The 20,000-nt window shown below is 33.7% G+C and overlaps 2 protein-coding genes across 4 annotated transcripts in view; one reads left to right on the top strand and one right to left on the bottom strand.

Moving 5' to 3' along the window:
- Positions 1–2,760, top strand: part of LOC125042210 — a 27,214-nt gene extending 24,454 nt beyond the window's left edge. For all 3 annotated transcript variants that reach the window (XM_047637709.1, XM_047637706.1, XM_047637705.1), the window contains one exon: positions 924–2,760. In XM_047637709.1, the coding sequence (XP_047493665.1) occupies positions 924–1,591 (668 nt within the window). In that variant the 3' untranslated portion in view covers positions 1,592–2,760. The remainder of the gene's footprint in view (positions 1–923) is intronic.
- Positions 2,761–12,574: 9,814 nt separating this feature from the next.
- The window catches only part of LOC125041968 (acetylcholine receptor subunit alpha-like 1), a 12,162-nt gene continuing 4,736 nt past the window's right edge, over positions 12,575–20,000 (bottom strand). The window contains exons 2-3 of the mRNA XM_047637412.1: positions 16,976–17,186; positions 12,575–16,589 (exon numbers count right to left, since the gene is read on the bottom strand). Coding sequence (XP_047493368.1) covers positions 16,407–16,589; positions 16,976–17,186 — 394 coding nt within the window. The 3' untranslated portion in view covers positions 12,575–16,406. The remainder of the gene's footprint in view (positions 16,590–16,975; positions 17,187–20,000) is intronic.

Below are 20,000 nucleotides of genomic sequence, written 5' to 3'. Positions count from 1 at the left end.
CACTTTTTTTTTACTGTTCTCTGATCATTTGGTGAAGGTGAGATGCCCATCCACAGCATGTCTATATGGTAAAGCCTATACCTGTCCTCTTGTTTACACACACACACACACACACACACACACACACACACACACACACACACACACACACACACACACACACACACACACACACACACACACACACACATATATATACACACACACACACACACACACACACACACACACACACACACACACACACACACACACACACACACACACACACACACACACACACACACAAATATACTTACATATACTTATATATTCTTACATATACTTATATATTCTTACATATACTTACATATGCATAAATATACATACACACTTACATACTTATTTATATACATGCATATACATATACATATTCATATTCATACCTATACATATTCATACATTTACATATACATATATATATACACATGCTAATACATATATATACATATACAAGTACAAATATATGCATATACATGCTTAAACATACAGATACATATACATGCTTATACATATACATATACAAATGATTTGGAATTTGTGGATTTTGTGTATTGTTATCAATTCAAGAAGATAGCATATATGGTTCCATTGATGAGGAAGTAAATCATGAATAGCATGGGTAAGAAAAAAAATGGGAAGAAAACTCATGCTTAGCATCATATTAGGAACAGCCATGTGCGTTGTTTCTACAACCATATACTTGTATATTATTTTCAGGTGGCCATCTGTATGTGTCACTGTTATATAAAACCATGTTTCTTCCTTTCCTCTGCCTTCATGCTCCTCAGTGTGTCTTTTATTGCAGGTGATAGGGGAGAGGATAGTTTGATATTACATGGTATCTGTCAATGTATTCTTATCAAGTTTAAATTTATTCCCAGGTGTGAGCCGGGTCTCAGCCGAGTACATGGAAGGACTTTGCACCCAACTGCGAGAAAGTGAAACATCGAAATGGCAGCTTCTTGACCAGTGTACAAGACTGGAAAAACTGGTGAAAGTTCTGCGCAAAAAAGTCAATGGGCTTGGAGTCCTGGAATCAGGAGTGCGAACGGAAGGTACAAAGTTGACGCTGGTGGATCTGACTCTTCATGGCCCTGCCACAGAGAGCCCCCCAGCCTCAGGGCACCACCATCTTCCAGCCTCAACCTCATCAGAGGGGGAACCTAAGGACAGTTTGTCATCACTGGAATCTGTGGAAACTGCCTCAGCTTCTTCTTGGAGGCGGGGAGAGGTGCCCTCCATCACCAGTCATTCCAATACGAACCTGCATTCCTCCTACATATCACAACATTCCTCAAGTCCTCATGCGACCTTGAACACACACCTCAATAATCACACCAATCTCCTTCACTCTAGCCAAACCCAGTCAAACCACATACAGTCAGGGCAAGTTAATTCATGCCACTCGAGCTCAAGCCTGTCGCCTCCCTCAAGCCACAGCCCACATACCTCTCCACACCACCGCCAGCAAGGGACAAGCGGTGCATCTGACCGTGATGCTAAGTACATTCCGGGAGTGACAATTGTGGGGCCTATCACAGAACTGTGATCATCAGGGTGAGGAGGTTTCAAAGACAGAACTAAGTAGGTGTCTTCGTCAGACTTTCCCCTCACCCCCTCCCTGACCCCTCTTAACCATTGTGAGGATTTAACTTCATCAGTGTGTTGTTGCCTGTATAAACATTATTTCTGAGAAGTGAATAATGAAGTATGATGGATGGGGAGAAAAAGGACGAGTAGAGGTAACACCATGTTGTCATTTAACTCGTTTTAACCCAGATTTTATCATTCTATGTGTTGTCAACTCCTTCCTTTTAGTATGTGTACTTCCTGAATATCAACATGCCTCATGTCTCCGTCCTCCATCGTACTTATATGTGTGATATACTTGCCTTGTAATTGTTTATCTTCTTGGTTTCCTAGTATGGTGCTCATTGGCCTCTTGTGCGAGGCCAGAACGGATGATAACGATGGTGCGATGGTGAGCCTGAACCCTCTCAGTCTTGAACTTGTTTATGACCCCAAGGAAAGGGAGAGGCTGTTAGGATAATTAAACTTGTAGTGTGTAGATATGTGGATGTGGCCTAGTGAACTATAGGAAAAGGTTGATCTGAAATGACGACTTACTTAGCGAGGTACTAGACTTTCCAAGTAAGTGACTTGACAGACAAGACTATTTTAGTGGTAAACTTTTTATTTGCTAATCATACCCTCTTTTCCTTCCTTTCCTCCTTTTTCTTTTCTTTTAATACTGTAGGACATAATAAGACTTGAAAAATGTATATAAAGAATTTACAAGGTTTTCATTCCATTATAATGAAAACTGAACAGGGTGACCAGATGTTCGATATATAAATAAGACGGACATGCCAGGGTTTTCTAGAGGTACAGCGCTGTGTCAGTTTCACACTCTACTGTCACGCTCTCTGTTGGGGTATAGTAATGCAGCATAATATTGATCTGTGGCTGTGTACAATAGGAATAGTGATTTAAGTATTTTATTTATTATTATTTTCTTTATGTTAACACCTACTTGAGCATATTTCTTAGATTTTCTTTTTCACTCCTCACTTTGACAGTTATTGATGTAACTTTTATTTTATTGCAGAAATTTTGTTCAGAGGATGAATTCTTTTCCCCCCTGCTCTCCTTTTTTTTTTTTAGTCATTGAATCTTTCCTCCTCCTCTTCCTCCTCCTCCTCCTCCTCCTCCTCCTCCTCCTCCTCCTCCTCCTCCTCCTCCTCCTCCTCCTCCTCCTCCTCCTCCTCCTCCTCCTCCTCCTCCTCCTCCTCCTCCTCCTCCTCCTCCTCCTCCTCCTCCTCCTCCTCCTCCTCCTCCTCCTCCTCCTCCTCCTCCTCCTCCTCCTCCTCCTCCTCCTCCTCCTCCTCCTCCTCCTCCTCCTCCTCCTCCTCCTCCTCCTCCTCCTCCTCCTCCTCCTCCTTCCTGCTTTCTTTTTATAGCTCAAGTGATTGGACAGGAGAAATTACTCTCAGGAAGAGCACTCCTGAATACCTTTAGTCAGTGGGGAATAAGCAAAAGCCAGGAATAAAACCATTCCCATTTCTCGCTCTCTGCTCATGTTTTGGTATGTGCCTTTCTTTGAGGTGAGGAATTAAGGGGAGGGTGTGCAGCCTCTCATATAGACTCGGGGAAAGTTAGTATCCTTACATGTGTAGAATAAGCTCCTTCTAAAGCTCCACAGAACACAGCACTGTAGGTTATTAATAAGTAGAATAAGTGTTAAAGGATGATGTTATTATCATTATTATTACTATTATCATTCTTTTTATTTTATTTTATTTTTATTATTATTATTATTATTTTTTTTTTTGTGGCAGATCAAGGTAGTGTGTTGAATGTCCAAGAGAAAGAGTTAACAAGGTACATGATAGATTTCATGTAGTGTGTGAGAGGAGGAAAAGATTAAAAGGCGATAGAAAGGAAACCAAAACGAAAAAAAAAGTACGTGGAAGCCGTAAAACCAAGACCCAGTAGATGATACGAATGGGGTTACATTTGCGACGCCAGTAGAGCGGTGTGTGTCTGTCCTCAGGTGTCAGTGGGATGTTGACAGATGAAAGGATACGGGAAAAGCCACGCAAGACCGCCTTCTCAAAGCGATACAATGGATAACAAATACCTTGTCAGTTTTTTGGAAGGTAGTGGGCATGAGTGATAGTGAATGAGGATGAATGAGCTGTGGGTGTTTTATGTTTTGCTCTAACCCTGTAATGGAAACAAGATTATATTTTCTGGTGCAGACTAGGATTTTTTCATTGTTATTATTATTATTATTATTATTATTATTGTTATTTTTATTATTATTATTATTATTATTATTATTATTATTATTATTATTATTATTATTATTATTATTATTATTATTATTATTATTATTATTATTATTATTAATTTTATTTTTATTTTGGTGGGTATTTCTCTTTATTATGGCTTGTTTAAAGGAATAGCTAATAATTTTTTTATTAGGATATTGTTAAACGTAGTAGTGTTGTGTGCACAGAAATTGGCAATGAGGTCATTATGGTAATTATAAAGTATTTATTATGTAATTATAACTTGGGATTTTGAAAGACATCATCATATGTATGTCTATGTATATGTATGTAGGTATATATATATGTATATGTATATGTATGTATATGTACATGTATATGTATATGTATATGTATATGTATATGTATGAATTATATATACATTATATATACATTATATATATATATATATATATATATATATATATATATATATATATATATATATTTATTTACATATATATATTATATATACATATGTATATAATTATATATATGTATATATGTATATATATTGTATATGTATATATGTGTATGAATATATGTATGTGTATATCTGTATGTATAATATATATATATAGATATACAAATACATATATTCATACACATATACTCATATATTCAAACACATATATTCATATATTCATATACATATACACACACACACAAAATTATGTATGTGCTTTTGAAATTCTTGTAGTTATTTCATGTTTTTGTTTATTATTAATTTTATGACATTCCTGAAATTATAGAACTCAATAATGTCAACAATTTAGCTCAACAATGCAAACAGACTGTGCAAATTCAGTACATATCATTAGCACAGGTGATATTAGGCCTCGGTGACCAGCCAGAAGGGAACGTTCTTCAGCTATTCTATTAAGCAAAACGATACATGGGAATGGTAATGGGTAGATGCAAAAAACCAGACAGGATGCCAGCCTGAGAATCACTCATTCCAGCTGAAAACAAGAGCAGCAAATGTAGTTTGTAGTTTCTAATAAGTAGACTGGAACTGGCCAGAGCACAGGGACAGACGAAATAACAGAATAAAGCATGTGGGGTGGGGGGGTTTAATATCAAAAAGTGATGTACCCTTCGACCTAAACTCCATGGAGTGTATGCTTTGATAAAGTGAAATCTTGATCAAAGAAAAAAAGTGTGTTTGAACATGGTTTCCTGAAAATGCTTGTACATATTGTTATTATTATTTTTCTCATGCTCTCCATTTTGTTCAGTTGTGCCAACAATTGTATAATTTTTTTTCTCTGATTAGGTTGGTAGTTTCTTTTGTGCCATGTAGATTTTTGCCAGCTAGGCAGTGTTAGATGCCATTTTGTTTCTCTTGTCAAACAAGTTCTTAAAATAGTACAGGTCAAATCAGCCATTTACAGTGCAATGTGGATCTTGCCCAGTGTTCTGTATTATATTCCCACCATAATGCCAAAGTTTTACCTTTTTTGTGTTAATGTTTTATTACTTCTGAGGTCTGTCTGTCAAAGAGTAATTGACACCCTAAGTTAAGATATCTAACCCACCTTAACTTTCAAAAAAATAAAAAATAAAAAAAAATAAAAAATTTCCTTTTAGAAATTTGTCCACTGAGTGGTTTAAAATGATTTTGAGAACTCTTTGTTATTATTACTGCTAGTTTTTATTATTTATTTCATTTCCAAAGTTATCATTTGTGGGAAGAATGAAGCAGTGTTTCTCCAATATCTAGTATTGTATATTTATTGTCTGTTTCCTATGATTCCTCATTCATCCTCTTAGTTCTATCTGGTATTTTTTTTTCTTTCTTTTTCAAATGTAAGTTGATATCTGAGATAATTTCATTCCCACATAAGTTTTGTAGCCTGTTGAATTCTCAATCTCCTTGTAAATTACTCAGTCACAAGATTCAGGGAAACAATAGTTTGCCTTGTATGCCAAAGCTACTCATTACTCTAATGTTTAAGTTTGTTATATGTTACTTATGATTATTGATAAGGTGCCTCTGTTAACCTTTATTAATTATTGCGGATATGCCATTCTCTCCCTTTTTTATTATCATGATTATTATTATTATTTTTTTATTATTATTTTTTTTCTTCTAATTTTCTTTATCTTCAAAGTTATCTTTATGAAATGAGCCTTTAAAGGTCTTAAAAAGCTCTGCATTTTTGAGGAAAGGTTTGCTCTGTTATAGGATTGAATGGCATCTTGAGTGTGACATTCCCATAGACAACCATAGACACTAACTTTGTGCTTGGTGCCAAGGGAGCTCGCATTGGGCAGCAGGCAGGGCACTTCATCTTATCATGGCCCTGACCACAGGAGTCACAAATACATCCCTTCTCTCTACCATGGATTGGTGTCTGAGAAGATGAGGGAAATTCTTTGGGTCTTCTGCTTTATGATTAATATGTTTAGATCATTAACTGCAAGCTTTTATCATGGTTATTAATGATGATTACATCTGCCCTTTTGAAGGAATATAATTTAGTTTGTAAGGCAATAAGATTGAACATCCTGTTCCAGTTATATTTCATCTCCCTCAGTTAATTTTATTTATTTTTTCTTCATTTTCTTTTTACTGTCTAATGATTGGACTCTTTTCTCTTTGATTAATAAAGAGTTTATAGGCATGATGTTAGGTGTGTCCTTACAACACATTTCAGACTCTCTCCCTCATTCCTTGTAGCTGTACCCTCAGGTGTCTGTATATTGTCGCATTCTCTACCTAAGTTGTCTTGTAGTGTGTTGGGCATTGCAGATCTGATACTCCTCCTGTTCATGCCTATAGGTTGGGGTGAAAGTGGTAAAAGTTTAACATGTTTTTCTTTTTTTCTCCCTTATCCTTTGGTCCTATATATGTTTTAGACTTACTTTGTCATACTGTCTCTCTAAATGTTCTGGAGGGATTTCTTAAACAGATTAAAAGCCATCATATTTAAAGTACATATGATTAAAATTGTTTACGTAGTTTCATTTACAAATTTTGATTCAGATCTTGGAATGAATTTAGTTTATATTGAATACACACTTAATGAATTAACATTTCCATTTTTTAAAGAAATCTGGAATTTTATCTAATCCCAAACTAATACAGATTAAAGAAGCATTGCATGAGTCAGTGTTATTTAGAGTGTTGAAACAATATAGGAATTGTTATAGCAGATGCTCACTTTCCACTCCATTTATTGTGGAGTGCATTTTTGATACCATATAGACAAACATGAAAAAAATATTGCATGGATGCGTAGTGATTGTTGTTGTTTTGGTGATGAAAATACAAACTGCTCATTGACTAGACTGTAATCTACAGGTAATATAGTTAGGTGACTTCTCAATTTAAAGATCATATAGTGGTACTTTCTGGAAAGTCTTTCTTTCAATTTGAGTTCGGATTTTTATTTCAAACGCCACACCATATTACACAATACCGCACTTTATACTATACAGCAGTTTGGTATAACATCTTTTTCTTTTTATGTATTTATTGATGGATATCTTGTCCATTGATACTGAGAGGAGAGATTTCTATTAATTTATGTGCTAGGTTTTCATTTTAACTCTTCTGTCTGTGATTCAGAAAACAGGGCAAGAGCATATTAAGGATAGATTCAAGTAAATATTGTAATGGGAAGCTGATCTCATATTTACTTATGTACAACTTTGGGAGAAACAATTCATGTTTGTAAAATTCTTTGCAAAAACAAAAAATAGTTATATAGAGAGATTATTAGGTTGTGTAAAAACAGGAAGTATAAGCAATTTATTAAAAAAAAAAAAAAAAAGGAGAAATAAATCATCATGATTTTTTTTTCATATTATGGAGGAATGAAAGATCAATATTAAAAAGATGTAGGTGTATATAAGATTTTTTACAAGGATTTATATTTATAAATCATTGTTACGTCTGTAATGGATATGTCTTTCTTCTGGTTTATTTTTTCCTAATCACAATAAAAATAATGCATTGATTATTACAAATTAAAACTGACTATTATATTGTATCTTTTCTATTAAAATGAAGTCCACCTCATTAATCTTAGATAATTGAGCATATATCTGTATCCTAATTCTCTGTATCTTCAACACGAGAAGAAAATCTAGAAAAAACTCATGAATGGAGAAAGTATGAAGTAATGAAAAGAAAAGAAGACTAAGGTCTGAGGCATTGAATGAATTTTTCTTTAACAGTATTGCTAATATTAGCAGTAGGAGAGCAAAAAAGGAAAGGAAGAAAAAAATTACCGGTGATGCAAAGCTTACTGCTAAATATTTTATATTTGCTGATTTATTTTATGTAATCAGTATTTCTCTCCAGGATCAGTCAGTTTTTGCCCCCATGAATACGCTCATAGTTGACTACAACCAAAGCTCTCTCCTCATCCCAGCCCCCCCATACTCTTCGTAATCTCTTACACTCCATAATGCCACTATGTGTTTTTTAAATGCCATGTGCCGTCCAATAGTGCCATTGCTGTACTCTTCTGAGCTGCTAGAAACAAAACCTGTATTACGTAGGAAGCTACAGAAAAGAAGTGCCTCTCGACTCTCCCAATGAAATGTCTGGAAGTTAATGTTGGTGATGTGTGCGTAATTTTCATATTTATTTCCGTAATTGTTTTTCGTTCTCTTGATTTTTGTTTCTTCCATGTTTTATATTTTGTAGGAACAGAATTAGTGGAAAGGTAAATGGATAGTAGTGTTTGATAGTACTAGTATAGTAATAGTCTTGCATTTTAGAGAGGAATTACTGACAAACATTTTTTTCCCCTTCATTGTATGTCTATTTATTTCCTCACAGAAAAATTATGTCTCTCATGGAGAAGGAATCCACACTTTGATTTACCAAAGTTTAATTAATGTTTACTTAGGCAGTTAAGTAATTTTTTTTTTTTTCAGTGGTAATGTTTCCTTGGTAAAGAATCTTTAATTATAGAGTTTGAGAGGCATACTTGTATACTAATCACATATTCTCGGTTATTTTGTATTATCTTAGTATAGAGGAATATCATGTATGTGTATTGGTCAATGTAACAATGTAATTTATGTATTTGTAGTGTAGCTCGGAAACAAAAAAAAGAAAAAAGAAAAAAGAATAATGTAGACCACAATGATACCAGAACTATACAGTAGATAGGGTGACAATTCAGTACTGTATTTGAAATAAATATACAATAACGTACTTGTAAAGATTTTGTTGATTAGGTAATTGTATAGAAGAAAATGGTCTTGTAGGATGTATGAAAAGGTGAAAGAAAATATATATTGCACAAAAAAGGGAGTTATGTTTTGTGTGCAACAGGCATATTAACTTTAAGCTACAGGGACCTGGTTTGAGGTTGCAATAATAATCTTCTTTTTTTTTTTTTCTTTATTATAATGATGTGGAACTATGGAGGTTTTGATGTGTTTGGAAGTTGGTATATTGAATGCTTTTTGTTATATGGTGAAGGAGTTTTAAAATGATATTGAACAGCAAGTTTTACAAAGAGATTTTGAAACGAATAAAAGGAAAAGATAGAACACTCTTGTGAAAAGAAACTTGATGTGTTATTGGTGATTTTTGAACTTTATACTACTATTATAGATTAAGAAAGATTTTGAAATGAGCTGATGAAGAGAAGAATACTTAGAGGGAAAGAATGGTGTGTTTTTGTGTGTTATTGAACTTTATTAAGATATCGTCGTTATTATTATTATTATCATAATAATGATGATTATTATTATTATTGTTTATTTTGGTTTTGAATTATGTATTTGTTATCTTTATTTTCTGTTTGTTTACTTTTTTTTTTTTTTTTTAGAAAATGGGGATTTGTTTTTAACAATTATAGTTTGAACAAGTTAGAGCAAGTTGAATTTTTTTTTTTTTTTTGTAATATATATGTATTTATGAATAGACTGATCATTTTTTAATCAAATTGATTTTGTAATAAGACATCCTTAAAATTCAATTAATGTTCATGATTGTATTTCAGTGAAGGAAAACCATTAAAAGTGTTTGAAAAATATCAGTATTTTGAGGGGGGAGAATGTACTACATAGAAGCACGCATTGCACTTCTAAATGCCTTGTAGCTCCTGATATGTGCTGTGTAACTAATACAGACAAATAAACTAATTATTGATACCTGTTTTTTAATCCCCCCTTCATTTCGTGTCATGATATGCCCCTTTTCTCTCATGTGGGTATTTTCATAGTGTAGAAATTATTACTGTATACTTATTTCTGTAAATATATCTAGAATTTGTGTTTAAAGTTTGATTCAGAATTCAGTCTACAGCATTGTAGCTGTTTGTGAACACAGTAAAGTATGTCTTGATTTCATGTTCAAAAAAGGGCTTTAATTGCATTATGAATATTTTACTTTTTGAACAAGTGACTTATAATTTTAATGGCGCACATTTATATGAATTTGTTTTCCGATGCTGTGTCTTCCTATAGTCCTACATGACCTTTGATATTTGGCATTTTTTTTGTTTTTAAGTATGAACCATTAACCATTATTAATTTGTCAGTTTATAACAGTTTCATAATTGAGATGACGGGGAAGAAATTATTTCCAGAATGTAATGGTATGTTATTTACAGATGATGTACTCATGACGAGATCTCTAAATAATTTTACGAATGTAAGAAAGTGGACAAATACAAGTAACAGGTGAATTGTGTTCGTCTACTGTAAATAATATTGTAATATATATATATATTTACATACAGTTATATACATATTGTCATTATATCAAAACATAAAAAAAGTAACCAGAAAATCAATCCTGAAAAAGATCGTTTGCGAAGTATTCAAATTAGAAAAAAAGAAAACGAAAAAAAGGGGAGGTGTTATTTGCAAAAATTAAAACACAAGGAAGCCATTGCATATGTATATTTCATTCTCCTATAAATGTAAATCATAAACAAATAGGTATGTAGCAGAGTCCAACAAAACACGTGAGCATCGGGCCACGACCTGGAAAGACTCGTATCATTACGCTGGGCAGATGTTTGTTCCGAAAGGTTTCAGGTAAACCGAGCTGTAAGGACGATGTCAATAAGGCTTATTGTCTTACGGTCAAATGCCAAGAATATCAGCCGTATTGCGTGTACGATTTACAGCTCGGAATATCTGCTTTTCAGTTCTCTCCTATTTTCCTTTTTTTTTTAAATCGTTTTTTTGTTTTTTTGTTTTTTAGAATTGTCAGGAATTGCTTGACAAAGTAAATGCAAAAATTATATACAAACATCACAAAAAAGTTCTGCTTATTGAAAGTAATTACATTACTGCTTTTAAAATATTTACAGCACTTAACCTCAGAATAAACTAATGTAAAACAGGCAAAATCATGTAACATTAAATTTGAAAGATTGCATTTTAGTCACACACTGTTACCTTATCATAATTTTCGAAAAAGGGAAGAAATGTAATATAAAGATTAAGATTTAAGTTGAATTTTGTGATACTAATTCACTTTATATATACATATATATACACACACACATATATATATAATATATATATAATATATATATAATATATAAACAATTTTATATATATATATATATATATATATATATATACGTAATACATATCTGTGTGTGTGTGTGTGTGTGTGTGTGTGTGTGTGTGTGTGTGTGTGTGTGTGTGTGTGTGTGTGTGTGTGTGTGTGTGTGTGTGTGTGTGTGTTTGTGAGTGTGTGTCTGTGTGTGTGCGTGTGTATGTGTGTGTGTGTGTGTGTGTAAGTGTAATGATATATATATATATATATGTGTGTATGTGTGTGTGTGTGTGTGTGTGTATTATGATATATATGTATGATATTATATATATAATATAAGTATATAATATATACACACAATATATATATGAATATATATATATATATATGTATTTATAAATGTATGTGTATATATATGTATATGTAACATTTGTACATAATATATATATATATTTATATATATATGATATATATATATATATATATATATATATATATATACATGATATTATATTTATAATAAAAATGTATAATATATACACAATATATATGAATATATATATCTATACATATATATAAATGTATGTATATATATGTATATGTAATATATATATATATATATATATATATATATATATATAACATTTGTGTATATAATATATTTATATTTATATATTCTATATATATCGTATATATAATATGCATATATATATATCTATATATATATAATATATATGTATCATAAATATATTATATATATTAAATATATGTATTATATATACATATCTATATTTATATATGTACACACAAACACACACAAACACACACACACACAGAGACACACACACACCTATGTATATATATATCGCATATTATATGCAGTGTGAATTTAACTGAAACCGTATTTAGTTCAAGGAAAAGGTAACGTATTCCTTATGTGTTTCGCTTTTGACGCATAACAGTAGCAGAACCTCGTATCTTAATGCGAAATATTTACAGCTTATCAAATAAAGAGATTGAGTTTTCGTTTCATTTACTCTAAATTAATGCCAAACAAACAAATAAAAAATGGTAAAACGGTAACGAGATCACACACTGCGAGTCCCAGATGTAATTCTGCCAAGTAGAAAGTCTCCATTTACCAAGCCTAAACAACAAAAACATTTAGGCTTGTCGGGGGGAGGAATCGAAGCAGGAGACAGATAACCTTTTGGCACGTTTTATTTTTATTTTAGTCTCTGTTCAGTCACGATTTCCGTGAGCGTTAAGGGGCGTTGACAAAGCCGCCCTTTCGTGCTTACGGGCGCCGATGACCGAAAATTGAAAAAAAACAAAAAAAAAAAACGATGTGATAACAAGGTCTCGCAGTTAGAATCTAAACACCAACTCCTAACAACCTCACGTAGAACAAACTACTTGCAGTTTTTAAGTCTAAATTCCAGATAAGTGGTATTGCTATTAAAAATCTTATAATGTATACAAAATGAATACTTATATCCATTGGGATCAACCATATTTTTTCATAGCTTTTAAAAAGGTAGAGGGTATGTTCTTTTTTTATTATTCATAGCATGTGGCAGCACGTGGTCACGTGTCCAGTTTACACATAAATTGGACACAAAAAAGGGAACGACCACTTCAAAATCCCGTATTTAGGATTACAATTTGAGCTTTTGGTGTTTTTTTTTTTTTCATTCATTCATTTTCCTTCATAGCCTCAATAATTTTACAAAGTTTTTCGTGTTTCGGTCATGTATGCAAATGAGGTGTGGAAGGGGAAGGGGGGGCGGGGGCTCGGGGAGAAAAAACCTTTTTATGACTCAACCTCTGAGGCGTTACATCTCGAGGTTTTCTGAATATATTGGGATACAAATAAGGTGTTACATTGGTTTTCCGGGGGAGGGTTGGGGTAGTGGGGGGTGCAGCCTAGCCACCATGATTAGAAATATACAGCCGCTTAACCTAACCCAAAAACAGTAACACATTTCACAATATATATATCTTTTGTTTCATTCCATTTCTTATGATCTCGGACGACAAAAGTCCTCGAGTTTTGCTTCATATTTGGCAAACTGTGTATTTGAAAAATATTGGATTTTGAATATAGTCTGTAATGGTTATATATTACCTTGACACAAACCCTCAGGTAAATCGCCTCTAAGTCTTTCCCCCTGACCAGCTAAGTGTAGAAAAGTAATCTATATAAACAGCAGATCATCTTAAGAACCTTTCGATAAGAATAACTGACTTTGCTTAGAAGACTATGATACACTTATATATATATATATATATTTATATATACATGTGCATATACATATATATGTATATATACATATACATATACATACATATTCGTTTTTTTAATTTTGTTCGAGGCCCAAGCGTGCTTCGACTCGCCGCACTGATGACTTCCCAGACCTCCTTTTGATGAAATTGTTATCAGTTAAAATTTCAAAAGGATCTTAGTACTTAAGCTGACATAGTTTTTTTTTTATAGGTCAACAATTTTTTTTTTTACAAATCTCACGGATCGATGCATGTTAACAAGGTCTTATATTATGTATATTTCTCTTATTACAATTATCCTAACTGGACAATGATTGGCTGTGAGCATTCTATTCTCTAAGGTTTTACAAAATCAGCATTTTGAGTTCGACATTCAAAAATCAAAAGACCGTTCGTGTCGTTTTACCCGCTTCTCTAAAAAGTCGTGGCCAATTTTAAGTCTATATTTTTTTTTTTTTTTTTACAATTGGTTCTTGTCATAGACGAGTACCAACGGATGTTTCTTTCGTTTACACATTGTGGAGGAAAACTCAGGCTTTTAAATTCCGTAAGTGTGTGTGATAACTGAGTCGCAACACACCGGCAGAAGAAAAAAAACAACAGATGAATGCATATACATATATGTGTAAGTGGTCTTTATTCCCTCCAGAATGTATGAAACCAAAGTATATACTTCCAGTCTAAGCCTTGAAGTCGTCCCTATGGTTAATTCATACTGTATTACAAGTCATGGGAGTAAAAAATTCTACCGAACTTTATTTAGACATCATAAAGCTCAGTACTGCTAATTCTCAGCATACAATATGATAGATATTCAGAGAGGCGGTTCTGAGAAATCTCATCCTCTATATTTCATAGTCTAAGAAAAAAGAAGAATGGGAATTGTATGATTTATTTGGGAAAATCTTGGCTAGATTTCTTAAAAGTCATGTTGAGTGAAAAGAATGTAGTTTTCTCAGAACTGCTTGTCCGAGGCTCTACGATATATTAACATTCATTTTTTTTTTATAACAGTGTGGTCTATATGCTGCTGTACAAGAAGACATAGGCAAGAATTATTATAATAATTTTTTGTGGCTTTAGGAAAGACAGATTTTATTTTACATTTATGACAAAAAGATATATTTTGAGGGAATGTGTGTTTATTCTAATTGGCAACAAAATCAGGATTACTTGCTAGGGGATTTTAATATTTGTTTCCACATTATTAAACACTTCAAACAATATCGAGAATTCAGTTACATAATTTCTATAATAACAATGCCACTGACTTCAAGAATATCAATCATTCTATCAATATTAACAACAAAGTGATATCATATATCTATTTACAGTATCAGATAATTTTTTTTTTTTTTTTTTGCTATAGAATACTGTAACGTTTGTATCAATCTTTGGAATAACACAATGGAAATGTCATCCAACACAATTTTTTTTATCTTAAAACTTGCTATTCTGCACATTTAACTTCACCGTAAGATGTCTAGGTTCCTGCTAATCAGTCCAGCAGGCGAACACGTGCTCTGCTACTGCTTAATATATACACACATCTCTGTCAACGGAGAGATCATTTATATATCTATATTCTTTTTTTCCCTTGGTGTCTCCATTTCCTTTCGTGTTCATCTAAGCAAAGTTGAGTCAGTTCCCCTTTTTTTTAGGATTCTTGTTTTGTTTTCCATTTTTACTTAGAATATACGATTGGTTTTCTCTCTTCGCAGAAACGTTTTTTTTTTCTTCAGTGTCAGCGTTCGAATCCGTTCACCGCTTTTCTTACATATATTATCCAAGGTAATACAAGAGAGCATCTTATCTTTGCACTATAATACTAAAAAGGTAATAAGTTCTTCAGTCCACTCGCAGAAAACCGTTATCACACTTTCGTATTTCTCTCTCCCTCTCTCTCGCTTTCTCTCTTCCCTTGTAATAATATTTCGCACCGAAAATCAAGTTTACCTAAGTCCTTTGACGAGATGTTTTGTGTCTACATCTATGATACAAAATATGTATAGTACAGCACTGTCTGTAATCTACACTTTGGTTTATAGAAAGTCTACAGAGGCTAGTAATTTACCTCTTGTATATAGTTTTCACTTATTTGTTAAATATAATATAAACACAACTACACACTGATTGATTGATTGTATGATTTTCATTTCTTTGTCCATCGTGGCATGATGTTTCAATAATAAATAAATCAATGAAAAATGGATGTAATGAAATAAAAACATGTAACTAGGCTGCGCATCATTTTAACATGTTAAAATGAGCATCTTGTTCATAATGATTCTGCTAAAAAAAAGTAGAGATGAAAAATAGACATAAATGTCAACAGGTGGAAACGCTTCTTATCCTATATGTCAATGTATTTCATATGCGTCAACAATCTAATGTAAAATACTCTTGCATTTACATCACCGAGTCTATCTAAATATGATATAATATCCAAACAACTGGGAAACTCATGGGTCAGGATTCTCCACTCATTCTGCATTATCTTAAAAATAAAGCTAAAGTTATTTTAATTTCGTGTTCTCCATGACATGCTCTTGGCTATGCGTATATATCCCTGTATATAAACAAAGAAACATGATTTCTCACAGTAAGACATTTGATCACCGAAAGAAAAAAAGAAAAAAAAAAAAAGACCCTTGCAAGAGAAAGATAACAATAATATTAATAACGCAATGACTATCTTGATGGAAAAAAAAAAAAAAAAAATCTTCATTGGCACGCGCTCCATAAACCCCGGGGAATGATTAGTTATTGGAAGGATGAGCTCGGAACACCTCGCTGAGCTTCTTGTCCAGGGGAACGCGGTCGTCATACAGCGAGGGTGCCTGCAGGATGATGCCAGCCGTGCCCACCAGCACTGCCAGGGTGAAGATCCACAGGAAAAGCCGGTCCAGTACCATGGCAACGTACTTCCAATCTTCCTTCACCTGCCGACGCCATTGGAGAATGTTAGCTTTTGGTTATTAAGACTGTTATTTTTGTTTATTTCTGTTTTGTTCTATATTTATGTGGGAATGGTGTGTTTTGGGGGGATATTTGTGTTAGTTATATGTGATTATGGTGAATTTTCTGTTTTTTTTTAAATATTTTTTACTTATGACCCATTTATAATTCCTGATAAAAAAGTATAAATGTGATCTAAATAAATGGGATATACTAAATAGAACACACACACGCATACACACACACACACACACATATATAAATATAATACACAGAAACACTCACCCCCCCAAAAAAAAAAAAAAAAAAAACATAAATAAAACAATAATAATAATGAAAAAAAAAATGAATCAAAGAACTCAGTCCTGACCTTTGTCGAATCCTCCTTGAGTCTCGTATGCTCTGCGATGAAGTTGACACACCAACACGTGCGGTGAACCTCGGGCGAGCAGTGGGGCAGGTTATGCTGGAAGGGCCTAAAAGTGGGGCTCTTGTCCGAGTTTTCGAGGGCATACCCGTCGTCGTGGATGTTGGTGGAGCCGTGGATGCGACAGGTGGTGGAGTAAGGCCCGTCGGTCATCCTGGTGTTTGGTTGGGCGGGAGAGAGAGAGAGAGACAATGGCGGATGAGTCAAGAGGAGGGAAGGGTTGATGATTAGAGAGAGAAAGGGGGTTTCCAGATGGAGAGATAGGAGGGAGGGAGGGGGGACATGGTCAGACGGAGAGATAGGTGGGGGGGGGGGGGTGAATAGAGAGAGAGAGAGACAGTGAGAGAAATGGAAGCAAGGCTAGGGAGAGAGAGAGAGCGAGAGAGAGAGAGAGAGAGAGAGAGAGAGAGAGAGAGAGAGAGAGAGAGAGAGAGAGAGAGAGAGAGAGAGAAAGAGAGAGAGAGAGAAGAGAGAAGAGAGAGAAGAGAAAGAGAGAGAGAAGAGAATAGAGAGAAAAGAGAAGAGGGAGAGAAGAGAGAAAGAGAAAGAGAGAGAAGAGAAAAGAAGAGAAGAGAGAGAGACATAATAATCAGAGAAGAATGAAAGAAAAGAAAACAAAAGTTAGAAAAAAAAAAAAAGAGTTAAAACAAATTACGAGCTTAAAGAAAATCGAAACCTTCATAACAAAATATTTAGTTATGGACGGCGCCAATAAAACAAATGACAAAGCGCGGAATTCGATAAGAAATTTTGAAGACTTAAAGCAAAACAGAAGGAAAAGAAAAAACAACCAATAACTGAAAGAGAATTGATAAAATTTTGAAAAAAATAAAATATACATATAAATAAAATGATGTGTATAATGCCATTAAATAGTAAAGCGAAAATGCCTTATGTTTTGGCTCATAGACATATTACGTTCCTTTTCATTACTGTAGTTATTATTCTTAGTGTATTTTTTGTTAAGATTAATATTGTTATAATATTTAGTACAATTTTCTTTTCATTGTTATTATTATCATCATCATCATCATCATTGTAATAATAATGAAATAGTAATAATAATAATAATAATAATAACAAAAACAATAATAATAATAATTATTATTATCATTTTTATAATTATTATTATCATCACATCATCATTACTATCATTATTACCATCGTTATTTTTGTCATTATCATTATTATGACTATTATTAAGATTAGTATCATTATTATTGTTATTATCACTATTGTTATTATCACTATCATTATCATTATTATTATTATTACTGTTATGTTATTATTATCATTATTACTGTTATTATTAATATTATCATTATTATTATTACCATTATTATTATCATTATTGTTAACATTTATTAGTAATATCGTTGTAATTATAATAATTATTATTATTCAGTATTATTATCATTATTATCATTATTATCATTACTACCATCATTTTCACTGTTACCAATATTCTTAATATCATCATCATTATGGTTAGATATTTATTACAACCATCATTAGTTTTATTGCAATATTATCATCACCAGTGTATATTTTTCCTAATGATAACATTCATATTTTTACCATCACTGTTATATCATAATCATTAGCATCATATATATTTTCACTATATTAAGTTATATATATATGTTTCTATTATTAATAATCGACATGACTTTTATCAATGTTATAAATATTAACAAAATTTATTTTGCTGGGCATTGCGTCCTCTTCCAACGTCACATCTCATCATACTAAGTAACATCACTTCACATCACGTCAAAACATAACACATCACAGCTTCCCATCACCACGCAATCGTGACCTCTCATCACCACATCATCACACCCTCCCATCACCACACATTCACATTCCCATCACCACACATTCACCACACCTGGCCACAACCCCGGCGGAGCGGAGGCCACAAGGAGGCCACTCCATGTTCTACAACGCTCGCTAGGAGAAGCTCTGGCCTCGAGGGGGAAGCCCAAGGTAATTAAGCTGTCTTGTAACTCAGCTGTAATAGTCTTTCGAGGGAGATATATTTCCTATGATCGTTACCCCTTCATTTCTCTTTCTCGCTCTCTCTGTCTCTCTCCCTCCCTCTCCCTCTCTCTCTCTCTCTCTCTCTCTCTCTCTCTCTCTCTCTCTCTCTCTCTCTCTCTCTCTCTCTCTCTCTCTCTCTCTCTTTTTCTCTCTCTCGCTTTCTTGTTCTCTCTCTCTCTCTCTCTCTCTCTCTCGCTTTCTCGCTCTCTCTCTCTCTCTCTCTCTCTCTCTCTCTCTCTCTCTCTCTCTCTCTCTCTCTCTCTTTCTCTCTCTCGCTTTCTCGCTCTCTCGCTCCCTCCCTCTCTCTCTCTCTCTCTCTCTCTCTCTCTCTCTCTCTCTCTCTCTCTCTCTCTCTCTCGCTTTCTCGCTCTCTCGCTCTCTCTCTCTCTCTCTCTCTCTCTCTCTCTCTCTCTCTCTCTCTCTCTCTCTCTCTCTCGCTTTCTTGCTCTCTCTCTCCCTCCCTCTCTCTCTCTCTCTCTCTCTCTCTCTCTCTCTCTCTCTCTCTCTCTCTCTCTCTCTCTCTCTACCTTCTTCCTTCCATTCCATCACTCCCCTCCCTCCCTTCTCTCCCTCTCTCCCTCCATCCCTTCCTCTTCTTCTTCCTTCCCTCATTTATCTTCTCTCTCCTTAATTTCTCCCTCCCTCCCCCCCCTTCTCTCTCCTCTCCTCTCTTCGCCCCCTCCTTCCTTTGTACAGATTTATATTGTAAGTATTTAATGAGACGTAGGCGGAGAAGGAGGAGGGAGGGGGGGGGGGGTTGAGGGGAGGGGCGAGCTTATTGTTGTTATGTGTTATTGTTATTGTTATTGGCCTTGTTATTGCTGATGTGGTCGTATAATTGATTTTTGCTGCTGCTGAGATTATTAATGGAGCTCTTTATCAATACAGTCATTGCTATCGTTTTTGATAATGATGGTTATTTATA

This window comes from Penaeus chinensis, chromosome 31, assembly GCF_019202785.1.
Source record: "Penaeus chinensis breed Huanghai No. 1 chromosome 31, ASM1920278v2, whole genome shotgun sequence".
Classification (NCBI taxonomy): Eukaryota; Metazoa; Arthropoda; class Malacostraca; order Decapoda; family Penaeidae; genus Penaeus; species Penaeus chinensis.
The sequence above is the reverse complement of the archived record's forward strand: the minus strand, read 5'-3'. Positions and strand labels throughout refer to the sequence as shown.